Source organism: Zea mays, chromosome 3, assembly GCF_902167145.1.
Source record: "Zea mays cultivar B73 chromosome 3, Zm-B73-REFERENCE-NAM-5.0, whole genome shotgun sequence".
Lineage (NCBI taxonomy): Eukaryota > Viridiplantae > Streptophyta > Magnoliopsida > Poales > Poaceae > Zea > Zea mays.
In genome coordinates this window covers 198,661,424-198,677,273 of record NC_050098.1, presented here as the reverse complement: position 1 = coordinate 198,677,273, position 15,850 = coordinate 198,661,424, and the positions used below count along the sequence as shown (strand labels likewise).

The 15,850-nt window shown below is 43.2% G+C and overlaps 1 protein-coding gene across 1 annotated transcript; it reads left to right on the top strand.

Moving 5' to 3' along the window:
- Positions 1-10,907: 10,907 nt before the first annotated feature.
- On the top strand, positions 10,908-11,688 carry LOC100286321 (copper transporter 1). Its single transcript, NM_001159208.2, has one exon. It carries the CDS (start codon positions 10,990-10,992, stop codon positions 11,467-11,469), a length of 480 nt encoding a protein of 159 aa, NP_001152680.2. The 5' UTR covers positions 10,908-10,989; the 3' UTR covers positions 11,470-11,688.
- The last annotated feature ends 4,162 nt before the right edge of the window (positions 11,689-15,850 follow it).

Here is a 15,850-nt window from a genome sequence, read left to right as displayed (position 1 = left end):
GTGGATATTGTGAATTGTGAACTTTGAGTCTGTGAACTTGTGATCTTTATGAACTTGTTATACTATGAACTTGTTATATTGTGAACTTGTGGTCTTTGTAAACTTTTTATATTATAAATTTGTGATCCTTGTGAACTTGTTATATTGTGAACTTGTTATATCATGAATGGTGAACTTGTGGTCTTTGTGATCCTTTGTCAACTTTGTTGTATTGTGAAGTTTGATATGTTTACCGATCGTATTTTAGATTTCGACCGTTACTGGTGTATTTTCCGCACCAAACTTTCGTTTCTGATGTTTCTGAAATACCGATATCGTTACCGTTTTTGATTTTGTTTCCGATAAAAAAATATGAAAACAGTAATGGTTTTAGTATTTACCGTTCGTTTTCATCCCTAGTGGCTAGGGTTTGGTTAACGGAGTCATCGAGGGAGTGATGCGGCGCCACGATAGAGGGACCGAGTGAGGGGATGAGAACATCGAAGGGGCGGGCGCCGTGTGACAGTGTGAGTGAGTGCCGGCCTAGGGAGTGGGCCAGTGGGGGGTTGTTCATGGCCACCGGGCCTTTGTCGTGCTTGGTCAGTAATCGGGTCGAGCCAGTGCTCTCACGTGGGCTGCTACAGTAGCCCAAGCACGGCACGGCTGCCGTGTCGGGCTGGCCCGCGCACGTTTGGCCTCGGGCCATGTCGTGCTCGTGACTGCCCAAAATCGTGTCGTGCCACGGGCAGCCCAATTGGCCCGGTCCGAATGGACATGTATAGTTGGCACCGAAAAATATAGCTCTCTCACTAAAACAAAACCTAGTAGATCGATTTTCCTCTACTGTTTAGAAGGAAAACGTCTTCCTGATCTATAAACGAGTGAGCTCAAGATAATCTCCAACAAAAAGGAATAAAAGCGACTCATCCACAATCTGAACTTAATAAACAAGGTATAGTCAAAATTAAAGTGAAAATTCGTAAAAAAAATCAAAACTGAAAATGGACGGTCACCACATCACAAGTTCCGTAGATATTCATAGGCGCATCTGTGCAACCAAGTCGCAAGAATATTCACGTGAAAAACATGTGTGTGTTATGACTCTATTTAAATAATGAAACGAAACAATCACTTTTTCTATCTCTACTCTATACACTACCGGAAACCGACTCTTTGCCGAGTGCTTAATATTTATTTTAAAATTCACAAACCTTGGCTTATAAACTCCAACACGTGTTGTCATTCGCATTGCAGTGGCCTCGTGCCCCGTGGGTGGCATGGAAGCGAGGAAACCTAGTAGAGATCGGTCGCTCTTGTTGAAAATAATTATCCCATGCCTCACTGTTTAACGTGTCGAGTCGGGGTTTTTTGGGTTGGGTCGAGTTTTTTTAGCTTCGGGTCGGGTCGAGTTTTGGATAAAAAATCATAGCCCGTGAATTATTACGAGTAAAATACTATGCCCCGTACCCGCCTGTTGCATTGGTCGGGTCGGGTTGGTCCGGGTTTTTTTCCGGTGGGTCGGATCGGGTCGGGTGGCCCATGATCAGATCTAGGCCAGAGCCACGCATCGGAGGGGGCGTGCACCGGCGGACGCGGTATTGTCCCTGTGCTGTCCACCACCAGAAAGACGGGGGAGAATGGTTAGGGTTCAACCCTAACTATCAGCCTCTTATGGCCTCTCTTAGATGGGTCAACATTGGAGGGTCGTTTCCACCGATTGGGTCTACGAGATTTACCATTAGTCTTTTATTTTCTGTGAAATTAAGTATTGGACTTTGTTTTTATTACAATTCGCATCAGTATTATGTATCTAATTTAGAATAATTAGACCCCTAATGTTAGATGTAACTGTACATAATTGTCTGTTTTTATTATAAAAATTGCAGACTTGTTCGTAAATTATATTTGTTTTAGGCAACAAGTTTCTTGCCCACTACTAGGAGATCTACCTCATTAATTTAAGGATTATCTATATAATGCTCACTAATACTCAAAATATTCATTCAATTGTATGGTTGGGTACCTTCATGCAACTCATGTCGTATGTAATTTTAAGGATTTTGCATTTGAGCTTACAACATCACTATTGTGATTCTTAATTTACATGGTAAATTAATGAAAGTCCATGGCAATGACTGTATGGACATAATTACCCAACTTGGGCTTCAAACATAAAGATTACTTTTGCTTCTCGTGGGATTGCTGATGTATTGTAGCACAAGTGGCTGGGGCTAACCTAGTTAATGATATGAAAAAGAACACAATTTTTTTTCTTTTGAGGCTCTACATCCACAAAGATCTCAAGCAAGAGTATCTTATGGAAAGATGTCCATAGAACTTATGGCAAGCTCTTAAGGAGCACTATGAACAGCAGAAGGAATCACCTTCGTGTGCAAGATTTTAAAACTGTTGCAGAATCCAAGCATGCTCTTCATAGTATTTGATCTAAGTTGAAGTTTTGTGAGAAAGGGTCATCAGAGGCGAAAAGATAGAGAAGACTCTATCTACTATGCTTGCAAAGGATATAATATTGCATTAGCAATATCACTCTAACGATTTTCAGCAATATTCTCAGCTTATGCATACATTGACTCAGACAAGAAAACACCATGAGCTTCTTTTAAAGGATGCTCAATAGCGCCCTTCGGGTTATGCTCCATTGCCTAAAATTCACTATAATGTTCATAAGCCTGATAATAAGAAGGGATTTAAGAAAAAAATTCAAGAATTCTGCTGGACCTCGCAAATTCAACAAACGCAAATTCCATAAGAGAGGAAAAGGAAAGGGTAAAGGCAAAAGTCCACCACCTAAGGGCAATAAAGTTTGCTATAAATGTGGTAGCAAGGGCCACTTTGCTAGGGACTGCAATTGCCCTAATCATCTTGTTCTTCTATATCAACAATCCCTTAAGAAGGAAAAGTCTAACAAGCCAAGATTTGAAGCTCGATCATTTCAATCTTGCTAAAGCAACATCGGAGGTTGGATGTTCTTTGCTAGCTCTTACTGAACCACAGAACACTCTTACTGGAGAAAACCTCGCTACTATCGCGAACAAGCTTATCCTTCCGCAAGATGATCATAGGGATGACATGATCGTTGAGTATCTTTCGAAGGATCCATATGGACATTTGGTTTAATCTTCCTTACTTGGAGGATTGATCTATGATCAATTAGGCTTGGGGAAATGTTCTATATTGTCATTTTATTATTGTTGTTATAAAGTAGAGATGTACAAACTAATGTCAGGAGAAGTATGAAACTCTCCAATTACTTAGTACAGTTATGTAAGGTGTGTAGGCTCATGTGATTTGAGTCGCACAAAATCTTGTTGTAAGGTTATTTCTATAGTTTGATGTTGAATAAAATGTTTGTATAATAACAAGTTGCACCAAAAATTCTTATTTAGAATTTCTTTATTTGCAGATGCCTCGTGATGTTAACTCAACGGAGGAGGAATTATGCCTTGTGAACAACTATACCACAAACTCTATATTTAGGGAGATAAAATATTTTTAGACTCTTAAGAAGAGAGATGGAAAAGTTTTGACCATTGTTGGACACGATGCGATGATAGTTGGCTCTGGACGAGCAATTATTACCCACCCCATGGGTACTTAAATTATCATCAATGATGCACTCTTGTATCCTGGTTCTACTCGTACCCTCCTAAGTTTTAGAGATATCCAGCAAAATGGGATCTATATTGAAACCCATGATGAAAATCAAGAAGAGTTTCTCTTTTTGACTAAGCCGAACAGATATGGCAAACACATATGTGAGAAAATTCCTTCACTTACGTCTGGATTATACTATACATACATTAAGCCCATCACAGATGTTGCATATAAGGTGATTTTTTAAAATGTTGATCCATTCTAGATTTGGCATGATCGACTTAGCCATCCAGTCATAAGGATGATGAGAAAAATCAAAAGCAATTCTATTGGTCATAATTTGCCCACAACAAATTTTCCTAAATCGAAAGATTTTGTATGCACGTTATGTGCAACTGGGAAATTGATTTTGAGACCATCACTTCTAAAAATTAAAGCTGATCCGCTAAAATTCCTTGAAATAATTCAAGAAGATATTTGTGGACCAATTACACCAAATTCTGGGCCATTCAGAAACTTCATAGTTTTGATTGACGCATCTACTCGATGGTCACATGTGTGTTTACTTTCAACACGCAATCATGCATTTGCTAAGATAATGTCTCAAATTATCAAGCTAAAGGCAATTTTTCTTGAACATCACATTTAATCAATCCGGATAGACAATGCTGTTGAATTTACATTTCATGCATTCAATGATTATTTTATGCCATTGGGTATTCAAGTCCAGCATTCGGTACCATATGTCCATACCCAGACTAGCTTCGCCGAGTCATTGATCAAGAGGATCAAATTCATTGCAAGACCATTGTTAATGAATTGCAAATTGCCTTCGTCGTGTTTGGGCCACGTAGTTCTGCACGCTACTGACCTTATCCAACTATGACCTACTACATATCATGATGCTTCCCCAATACGGATGGTACATGGAAAATCCTCTAAGTATTTCCCATTCGAGTAAATTCAGATGTTGTGTATGCACCCCGATCTCACCACCTCAAAGAACAGCAATGGCCCACACAAGAAAGTGGGGATCTATGTGAGATTTTAATCTACATCGATCACAAAGTACATAGAACCCTTGACATGGGATCTATTTATGGCCCAGTTTGCTGATTCTATTTTTGATGAGGAGCCTTTTCCAGCATTAAGGGGAGACTTTAAGTACCAAAAGGAATGCATGGAAATAGATTGGAATACTCAAGGTGTTACAGGTTGTGATCCATACAGAAACTGTACTACAAGTTCAGAAGATCATACATTTGTAGAGACTTGCAAATGGATTGCTAGATGCATTCACTAACTATAAGGGTGTCACAAACTATTTCATTCCTGCTAGGAATACACTAGAAAGAATGGAAGTACCGGGCAAAACCACTCAACCCCCCGAGTGGAGAAGTATGGTGACTAAGTGTTATTTTGTTGCTAAGAAGCAAAAAAAGCTAGTGAATGCAGGTCGACTTTCTGTTGACAGACACCAAAAGGATATGCAATATCAAGTGGATTGTGATGATCTGCGACCTAGCTCAGATGTGCACATTACCGAGACTGGGACATCGAAAAACCCTATACACATCAATTTGGGAAATCCTGATAAGTTTTTAAGGGGAGACAAAATTGCCATCAACTATGATGAAACTGGTGAAACTTATGATAGAAAAAGTACTATTGTCGACATATATTTCTCTGAAAAAATTCTTGATGACCTTCAGAGTGATCTAGATCCTAAGACCATGGTAGAGGGCAAAAAGTGCTCGAACCGGATCAAATGGAAGGATGTAATTGAAGCGGAGTTGGCCTCGCTTTACAAAAGACAAGTTTTCTCTACTGTAATGCCTACACCTCATGGTATCTTCCCTGTGTGATACGAATGGGTTTTCATTCGGAAACAAAATGAAAACGGTCAAGTGGTGAGATACAAAGCAAGGCTAGTAGCCCAAGGTTTTACGTAAATATCTGGCATTGATTTCAACAAAACCTTTTTACTAGTTATGAGTGCAATAACTTTTTGATATTTAATATCATTGATAGTACAAAATCATTTATCTATGTAGTTGATGGACATAGTGACAACATATCTCTATGGGTCACTAGATTCAGATATGTACATGAAAGTTTCAGATGGAATAAATGTACCGGATCCCAAGGCAAATCAAAACATGTATTGCATTGCAGAAGTCTTTGTATGGCTTAAAACAATTGGGCAGAATGTGGTACAACCGATTGAGTGAATTCTTTTTGCGGAAGGGATACACGAAAAATGATGCATGCCAGTGTGTCTTCATCAAAAGGTCCAAAGTGAGATATTGTATCATATCAGTTTATGTTGATGATCTCAAAATCATAGGAAATAAACTTGATATTGATGAAGCGGGTCATCATCTGACGACAGAGTTTGAGATGAAGGATTTAGGTAAAACCATATTTTACTTAGGTCTTCAACTTGAGCGTTTACCTTTTGGAATCCTTGTACATCCACATGATAAGTTGCAAGCATCAATTTGTATCATTTAACCAAAGACATTATTTACTCGTCCAATACAAAGTAAAATATCCAATAGCTACCCAGAGTTTAACTCATAAGCTGATGCAGGTTACACTGAAACTTAATTCGATAGATGCTATGTAAGTTAATTGTGTTGGCATACAACGGATTCCACTTAAGATATACTGTGATACCTGACAATAAACTAGTTAGAAAACTATTAAGCCCGGTTTGTTTTCCTTCATTTTGAGGAATTGTAATCTAACTAATGGAGCCTGCTATTTTTTTTAGAATGTGACAGTCCACACCTTTCCAAAGTTTATATATAAGCCTATTTCAAATTCATAGGGAGAGTGAAAATTGATTCTATAGATTAAATGTTACTTTTCTAATGTACAACTTATACCATACTCTTCATCTTGCTTCTCTATAATATAAGTGTAGTGTATAACTATCTCTCTCATAATTTAGAATAATATACAAATATATTAAATTAATTAGTTTGTGTTTAAATTATGATTGTTAAAATGGAATTCAATTCCAAGGAAACAAGCAGGGCCTTAAAAAGTTCTACCACCTGGTGATTAGAGTTTTTGAGGACATAGCTGCATGGTCTGATTATATACGCGGTAGCAGCCGATGGATTTAGAAAACCTGCTAAATCCTAGAAAAACTTGGCGTTGACATTTATTTCCAGAGACTGATAGTAGATGAATAAATAAATAAATTCTCAAAGCCATGTTACCTAGAAAATGAGCACAATGCATGTTGCTAACAACTTGGCAAGTAGATAAAATCAGTTCATGCTTGTTTCTTCCACATGAATGTAACTGTTACTAGATTCTTTTTATTTTAATTAAAGTAACAGAAACTACATTATGGCCCAAAAAAAACAATTCATGCAAATTAACTCTGCTACCGCTATTTGTTGCTTAACCCCTTTTCTTGCTTTGTAATGAGCAATGGCGCCCCAAACCTCAAAAGAGATGCAGAATTGGCATGCGTGACATCGGTAACAAAGGTTTTATTATATTTTTTTGTTGGCTTTAAATGTAGCATAGAACTCTGATAGGAACCTCCCGCAGCTGTTGAGGCCGAGGAGCATCCAGAGTTGCTCGGGCGGGACAACAAGGAAGAACATCTCTTAAGCACGGGCAACACCCTGCCCGCCGGCTGCCGCGTGGTCACCGAGACCGAGAGCCCGACGTCGCGGCCCTCGATGGCGGGCGCAGCTGAAGGAGGAAAGGTAGAGACGCACATCCCTAAGCTTCGACGTGGAGGACCGTCCAGGGTGCGATGACGGAGTGGCGGCGGCGGGGGACACGGAGGGACAGCAGGGGGTCGCCGCCGCCATCGAGGCCGTGCGCCATCTTGGCGGGTTAAGACTTAAGAGTAGGGATGGCAACGGGGAATTCCCCGCCGGGGAATAGCTCCCCATCCCCGTCCCCGCGACGAAAAAACTTCCCCGCGGGGATCCCCACGAACGCTTGCGGGGAGCATTTCTTCCCCATCCCCGTTCCCCGCGGGGATAAATCCCCAACGGAGATCCCATCCCCGTTTAAATCACAATTAAGACATACGTACTTTGCTATTAATGTTAAATATTGTCACTTATACACATTGTCAGATATAAGAAATCATTATGCATACATCAAAATGAACACATTTGTACAATTAGTGGTCTCTTGATAAGGTAATTTTTTATTTTTGTCGTTAACTAGTACACAAAAACATAGTCACATACAAGTTTAACGGGTCCCCGCGGGGAACGGGGATGGGGAATGCTTCCCCGTCCCCATCCCCGTTTACCCATCGGGAGATAAATTTTCCCCGTTTATATCCCCGTGGGGGAAGTTTCTTCCCCATCCCCATCCCCTAATGGAGGAATTCCCCGCGGGGAATCGGGTCCCCATTGCCATCTCTACTTAAGAGGCAGCAGGCAGGAGTTTCTGGGCCTGTGCTCTAACATGGACAGACGTCGGCCATGTTTATAATACACTATAACAAAGTAGTCCGATTTGTCATGGCTTTCGTGTACGGATGGGCTGGGCCAATGTTGACTTTCTTAGTGGGCCGGGCCAATGCTACGTGTGGTGATGTTTGACTTGTATCAGTTGCATGTACTATTATTTGCTGAAAAAGGTTGACCATAAAAAAAGTTACATGTACTTTCACTTGTACTCCACGGTGGCAACCCGTAGTACTTCACGTCAATGTGCCATCATAATAATAAAGTATTGCATTATACAGTAGCTCTAGTACTATATTTTTCAAAATTTATGATGTCAACTAAATATACAGTACTATACCGTAGTGAGTATGCCTGCCCTCATCGTTGGTCGCGCCGTCCGCTACCTACCTCCGCCACTCCAGTCCGCCATATCCCCTACTTGGAATCTGAGGGAGGACGTCGAAGCTTTGTGACTTTGTCCCCGCCACCAGCCCTGCCCATCTGCTATCATCTGCCGCCCGCTCATCGGTGCAGCAGCGGAGATAACAACCGCTGGCCCGCAGGCCATGGCGCAGCAGCACAGCAGCCCCGTCTGCCTTGCGAATCTTTTTTTTTTCTATCAGTGCAGCAGGCCCGTCCGATGAGGAAACTCGATCTAGTCCGATATAGCGCAGCAGCAGGCTGCAGGCCATGAGCGAAGATGTAGCGCAGCAGCGGAGATAGAAAAAAAAATAAAGAGATAGGATAGAGAAGACAAGAGATAGAAGAAAAGATAGAGATATGATCTCACAAAAAGAAGAGAAAGAGATGGTAACCATGCATAATAGATGTTTGTTGACTAGTCACTAGAGTTTCCTCCAATGGCTGCATCTTGGCATATGGAGAGAGGATGACCACAATCGGTTAAAAAAACCAAAATATTAGAAAAAGAAAACTAAACACTACAAATAAAATAAGCAACATAAATACCTACTCCAGCTGTCCTAAATTAAAATTTGTTTTAAACTCTTAATAGATTCATACAATAATTAAGTAAAGTTTGTTTTAAACTCTTAATAGATTCATACAATAATTAATGTATGTATTTTGTATATATGTCTAGATTAATCACCATCTATTTGAATATAGTCATAAAAATGAAGTCTAAAACGAATACTATTTTAGGACGGATGGAGTACATTATTTGTGTAACCCACTTTGCTACCAATATACTCTCTTGTCTTGAAATAGATGATACTTTAGCTATAAATATGTACAGATATATCGCTGTTCAGTTTCATTGATAAAATATCATCTATTTTTAGAACGGAGGAAGTGCTCTCAATGCTTATATTTATATAATATATCATGTTTAATTTGCCCTAATGCACGTATCATCAGACCATACAATTGTGCACATTTGTATTAGGTTTGTCCTAAGTCGCACTAGTAGAAAAAGGTTCAACGCCTGTGGGACGATATATTTTTACAGACGTATCCGGTTATCCACCGACTATGCTATTTTTAGTGGCGGTTTCTTAAGAAAACCGCCACTAGAAATCGTATTTTTAGAGGCGGTTCCTTAAGAAAACCGCCAATAGAAATCCATGATTTCTAGTGACGGTTTTCTTAAGGAACCGCCTATAGAAATCGATTTCTAGTAGCGGTTTTCTTAAGGAACCGCCACTAAAAATCATTTTTATCCTTAATTTTTCGAGTTTTTCAAACGACCTCGTATGACAAAACCACCAAAATAAAAGTTGTAGATCTCTAAAAGTTATGAAACTTTGTAGTTGACAACTTTTTTATTTGAACTCATTTCGGTTCTCAAAAATTGAATCTAAGTATGTCAAATTTAAAATTCAAATTTTGCAAACTAACTCGGATGAAAAAAGTGTCGAAATAAAAGTTGTAGAACTTCAAAAGTTATTTAACTTTGTAGTTGACAACTTTTTTATTTGAATTCGTTTAGGGTCTCAAATAAGCAATTTACACTCAAATGGTTGTAATATGTGGACAAAACAACTACAAACTAGACACAAAGTATGTCATAGACGGAGTGGTAATGGAGGGTACACGCGAGGGTGAGGTCAAAGGTTCGATTACTAACAACCACGTAGCTTTGCGCGAAAAATGCCGTGACTTGCGACTTCGACTGAGGCCCCCTATTTTTTACTATTTTTAAACTCTGTTTTATGTTTCCTGGAAACGATTTGCACTGCCGGTTTTATTACGTCGACCGTCGCACTGGCGGTTACGATAAACGCCACTAAAAGTAGATTTACGACCGCCACTATAGAGCTTCTCTGTACTAGTGTCGCACAGCTAAAACTACATGATGATTGATGTTTTTAAGTGCAGTTGTGCAAACAAGCCGATTAGTCCTTTCATATATATCTAAGCATTTGACTTTCTGTTATCTCTGTCATTAGATGGAGCACGAAACTGATTCTGAAAAAAAAACAGTCAGGTTATCCGGTTATATATCCCCTCTGAAGAAAAGCTCGTCGTTGATCTTCAGAATTGCTGACCTTGAGCGTCCATGTGACCATCTATATCCATCTTCGAACGGAGATACATCCGCGCGCGCGGTTCAATGCACTCGGTCCACTGCTAGACTGCCTGATGCCTGATCATATAGCAAGCTGCTTGCGGAGCCGTGCACGCGGCCGCCGTTTTGCAGAATTTGCAGATTTGCATTGCAGGTGTAGCGTACGGCCGCACCCCACGGCCCACGCGCGACGGACGGGGTCGGGGGCGCAGTACGCACATCTGTCCGCCGTGTACGTACTCGCGGACACGCGAGTGTACTACCACTGACCACAGTAGTTTCCCTCCGTCGCGTCGTACTGCACGACGCCCCGCGCTATATATGTAGGCAGCCGCAGAACATGCCCCGTCCCCGATCGACGCGCACAACACAGCGCCCACACACACACAGACAGTCTTACGCGACGACACACACGCAAGGCGGACGGACATGGATATGAGAGGAGGGCACAACATGGGCGGCATGGCACCGCCGCCGTCCCCTCACGGCGGCATGCGGAAGCGCTACGTCCACATGACCTTCTTCTGGGGCAAGAACTCGGAGATCCTCTTCACGGGGTGGCCCGGCGCGCGCGGCGGCATGTACGCGCTGGCGCTCGTCGCCGTCTTCGCGTTCGCGCTCCTGCTCGAGTTCCTAGGCTCCCGCCGCCTGGACGCGCTCCTCTCCGCCGCGGCCGGCCGGCGCGCGGCAGCGGCGGGGGCGGCGCGCACGGCGGTGTATGCCCTGCGCGTGGGTGGGGCGTACCTGCTCATGCTGGCGCTCATGTCGTTCAACGGCGGCGTGCTCCTCGTTGCAGTCGCGGGCCACGCCGCTGGCTTCCTGGCGTTCAGGGCCGGCCTGTTCGGCGACCGGCGGGCGCAGGTGGAGGGCGACGGCAAGGATGAGGTCGCGCCGGTCGTGTGCTGTTAGGCTCGTCCGTTGTCGCCCGCGGCGGTGCCCATGACGATTCGGTGGGTTTGTCTATGTCAACGGTGCATGCATCGTTCGGGCCGGCGCGTTCAATGGATCCGTGTTGCTGTTTGGTTGAAATCAAGATGCATGGCGATCGACATGCAGTTGTAAGCTTAGGTTTCGGTGATAAATTGTGAATCTCTTGGCTGTATCCTATTCAGACATAGTCTTCAGTCACACCAATGCCATAGCCGGCGGCTTGTCTGCTTCTGCGTATAGATGTAAGTGCTAGCCGCCCGTTTTACACGTGACCCGACATGTGTTTGGCCTGGCCCGGCCCAGGCACGACACGACCTGTTTGCTTTCGTACCCAGGCCAGCATGGCCCGATCAGCGTGCCGGGCTTGGGCGTCGTATGCGGCCCACGTGCTTTGGCACGGCCCGACACAGCTAATGGGCTGGCCCGTTAAGGGCCCGCTGCTAGCTAATAAGCTAGAGCCGGCCGCCAGCCCGACATCCCCCACCCCGTCCCACATTTCGAACCCTAATCTGTCCCCTGGCTGGCTCCGTGTGGGTGCGGCGCTTGCGCTTGGCGACTTGGCAATTTCTTCCTCCTGGCCCCCCGTCGCCTCGGTGCCACCTCCCACCGTCGACGACGACTCGAGATCGATCTCGACCGACGGCTCGCCATTGCTGATGTCTCTGGTGCTCCATCTCGTCCCTCCCTCCGTCTCCCTATGCCTAACCTTAACCCTAATGCCATTCGGATCTGGTGATTGGTGATGCTCGTTCATCGCTGGTGCTCCTCGCTGGTCGGTTGGCGCTCCTCGCCTCCTCGGATCGAGTTGTAGCTAGACAGTTGGTCGCCTGGTGCTCCGTGCGGGTGTGTGTTTCCCTTCTTCACTGTCTCCGGTCCGCGCCTATCTGGGATTCGGTTGCTTGTTGGTCGCCTGGTCTGGTCACTAGTGCCACGTGCTTGGACATCTATATTTTTGTTCTGTTTTCATTCTCCTCTCATTCTCGCCCTCCTTCTAACCTGTCTGGTTGTCCCACTGTCTCTGGTCGGATCTGGTGCTCCCATTATCTGCTCTGCTCGGCTGCTCCTAGGCTCCGTTCCGTCATCTATGGTGCTCCGGCTTGAAAAGGTGTGTTTAATCTCTCACCCTTTAATTCTTGTAATCGTTTGGAGAGTTAGATGTATGTTTAATTCAATTTTTGTTGCCTTGAACCTTGTAGCCGTTGATGTAGCCGGAGGCGACTGTCTGTTGTAGCCGTCGGGCTCGTGGTCGCAATGAAGGCCATGGACCTTGACGCGGCTACAGAGGAGGAGGAGCGCCGGCTCCAGGACCATAATGAGGCTGAGGATACTAGGTTCTTCATTGGTTTCGGTGAGACCCATGGAGATCCTATTGGGATCGATACTGTCGCCGGCTCTGGAATAGGGACTGGCATAGGCCCCACGAGCCCGACAGATTTAGTCCCTGATCCTGATGCTGGTGGTAGCAACTCGAACTCAAACTAGAAGAAAAGGTCCAAGTGTTGAAATGACTTTGATGAATTGACTAAGATTGTGAATGGCAAGAAAGTCAGGTATGCTGCTCGTTGCAAGCACTGTAAGCAAACGCTTACTGCTCGATGTACTTCTAGTACTGGACATTTGCTTCGACATAATTGTCCCGCTAAGAAAGCACATGAACGCTCTGGGCAAGTCCAATCTGTGCTTAAGTACAATGCTGATGGTACTTTGCAATGTTGGGAGTATTCTGCTTCTATTGCTAGGACTGAACTTTGTCGTTTGATTGCTAGTGATGACCTTCCTTTATGGCATGGTTCTACTCCTGCTTTTCAATGTTATATCAATCTTACTTATAACCTAGATTTGTGCATGTTTCTAGACAGACCACTGCTAGGGACATGGTTAGATTTTATAACGAATGTATGGTGAACTTAATTGGAACTTTTAAAAATGATGTTGGTTTTGTTTGTCTTACTTCTGATATTTGGTCTAGCAAGGCAAAGGAGGATTACTTGAGTGTAGTTGCCCATTTTGTTACTTCTAAGTGGGAATTAGAATAAAGGTTGCTTGCACTTAGGCTAATTGATGGTAAGCATAGTGGTGTAAACATTGCTAATCTTGTTGATGCTGTGATTGATGATTATGCTTTAACTGATAAAGTCTTTGCCATTACTTTAGACAATGCTTCCTCAAATAATGATGCAATAAAATATCTTAGGCCTTTCTTAACTGGTTACCTTGGTGTACGTGTTCCTACTTTGCATGATAGTAATCTTGATGCACCTAATGATGACTTGTCTACCATGTTTTTGCATCAACGTCGTTCATGTCATGTGATTAATCTAGTGCTTAAAGCTGGTCTGGATCCTATTAGAACTTATCTTGACGATTTTAGAATTGCTATAACATTTTTAAATGCTTCCAACCAACGTATAGCTGCATATAAAAGCTATTGTATGAGTATGGCTATTCGTCCTCGTAAATTGGGCTATTGCAGAAAAAGTCTTATCTTTCTTAGAATTATTCTATGAGTCAACTATTATTGCATTGTCTGGTGTTTACTACCCTACTGCTAGTTTAATGTTGCATCATATTCTGAGGATTGCTAGACATCTAAATGCATTTGAGAATGATCCATTACTTAGATGTGTTGTTGTTCCTATGAAAGATAAATTCTTGAAATACTGGAGCGACATTCCAATCTTATATGCAGTTGTCTTTATTTTGGATCCTAGAGCTAAGATGAGGGGTTTTAACAAAGTACTTATCAGGTTATCTAGTTTAACTGGTACTGATTACTCTATGCTTCCATTTGATGTTCGTACAAAACTAACCAAGGTTTTCCAATTGTATAAGACCAAATTTGGTGACAAACGCATGTGGGCACCCACCAACCATCATCTCCCCTATCTGGTAACAAAAAATGGCCTAGGATGACATTTATGGTGATGATGTCCTTGATGGTGAGTTCTCTACTCCTTTGGGAAGGAGATTAGGTTCTTCTTCTTCAACCCCTCAAGCTATCTCTACTGTTGCATCTACCTCTGAGTTAGCTTCCTACTTAGACAGTGATACTATCACTGAGTTTGATGAGGACTTCAATGTCCTTTCTTGGTGGCATCAACATAAGTTAACTTATCCTATCCTTTTACTACTAGTTAAACATGTCTTGACAGTGCCAACATCTACTATTTCTTTAGAGTCTACCTTTAGTCTTGCTAGCAAGGTGATTGAAGAGCATCGACGTCGTCTAGCTCCTGATATGGTAGAGATATTATCCTGCATCAAAGATTGGGAACTTGTTGATGCTCACCTGCAACAAAGTGTGGAGGAAGACACACAAGAACTTGAAGCTGAGCACGACAACCTGTGGCTTGATGACCCAACAACATAATCGGCTACAGATGATGAAAATGCTTAGTCTTGCAACCTACTAGTCTTATGTCTTATGAGTTGTATTGAACTAATGATAATGAGCTTATAAACTTAGGAGCTGGTGTGCACTCTTTTTTCCTTCTTAGAGTTTTCTCACGAGGTGTGAGTTTTTACCTAAGTAGGTTTTTAATGAGGTGGACATTGCACTAACAACTCCTAATAATCATTTCATATCTGTGTTTGTGTAATATCATGTGATCATTTCATATTTGTAATAATATGGTATTATCTTGTGAATTGACAAATGAATTCTTTTGTCTTAATATTTGTATATAATCTCTACTAACTATTAAGGGGGCAGTGTAGACTGCCCCCGCTCCTACCCGCATGCGCTAAGTCCCGCCCCGCAACGGTCGCACGCCCCACCGTCCGCCGCGCGCCCACGCGCCCCCAGACGCCGTCGCGAAACCACTGCTCCCACACACCCGCGTCGCGAAACAACCGCTCCCGTACGCCCGCGTCGCGAAACCACCGCTCCCGCAACGCCCGCGCTAGCGAATCCCGCACGGTCGCAGCCGCCGCACGACCCGCTGTCCGCCGCTTCCCCCAATCCCGCAAAGGCCGCCCGCGCTAGCGAAAACCCCACGCCGCCCCCGCTCAAGTGAGGTTCGGAGCTCAGAGCCTTGCGATCTCTCGGCTGCGCGCGCAAGATGGTGAGATTGGCGCTGTGATTTCCATTTATTCTTGGTTGCGAGGATCTGTGGCCTTCTGTCTGTGTTTGAATCTTAGGGTTTAAGTTCTGTTTTAGTGGGAAGATCACGTATCTGATGGGCTGCGGTCTACGATTCCCCTTTGTGATGAGTTGTTTGATTACTTACTCATCCCGATCCCTGTTCTTATGCTTAATGCCTCGCTCGGATCCATTCCCTACTGGTTTAGTTATCTGAGAAAGCACGAGGAAGAGGATGTGATCACTGAAGAGGTAGTTAATTTCATTCTTTTCCTTGTT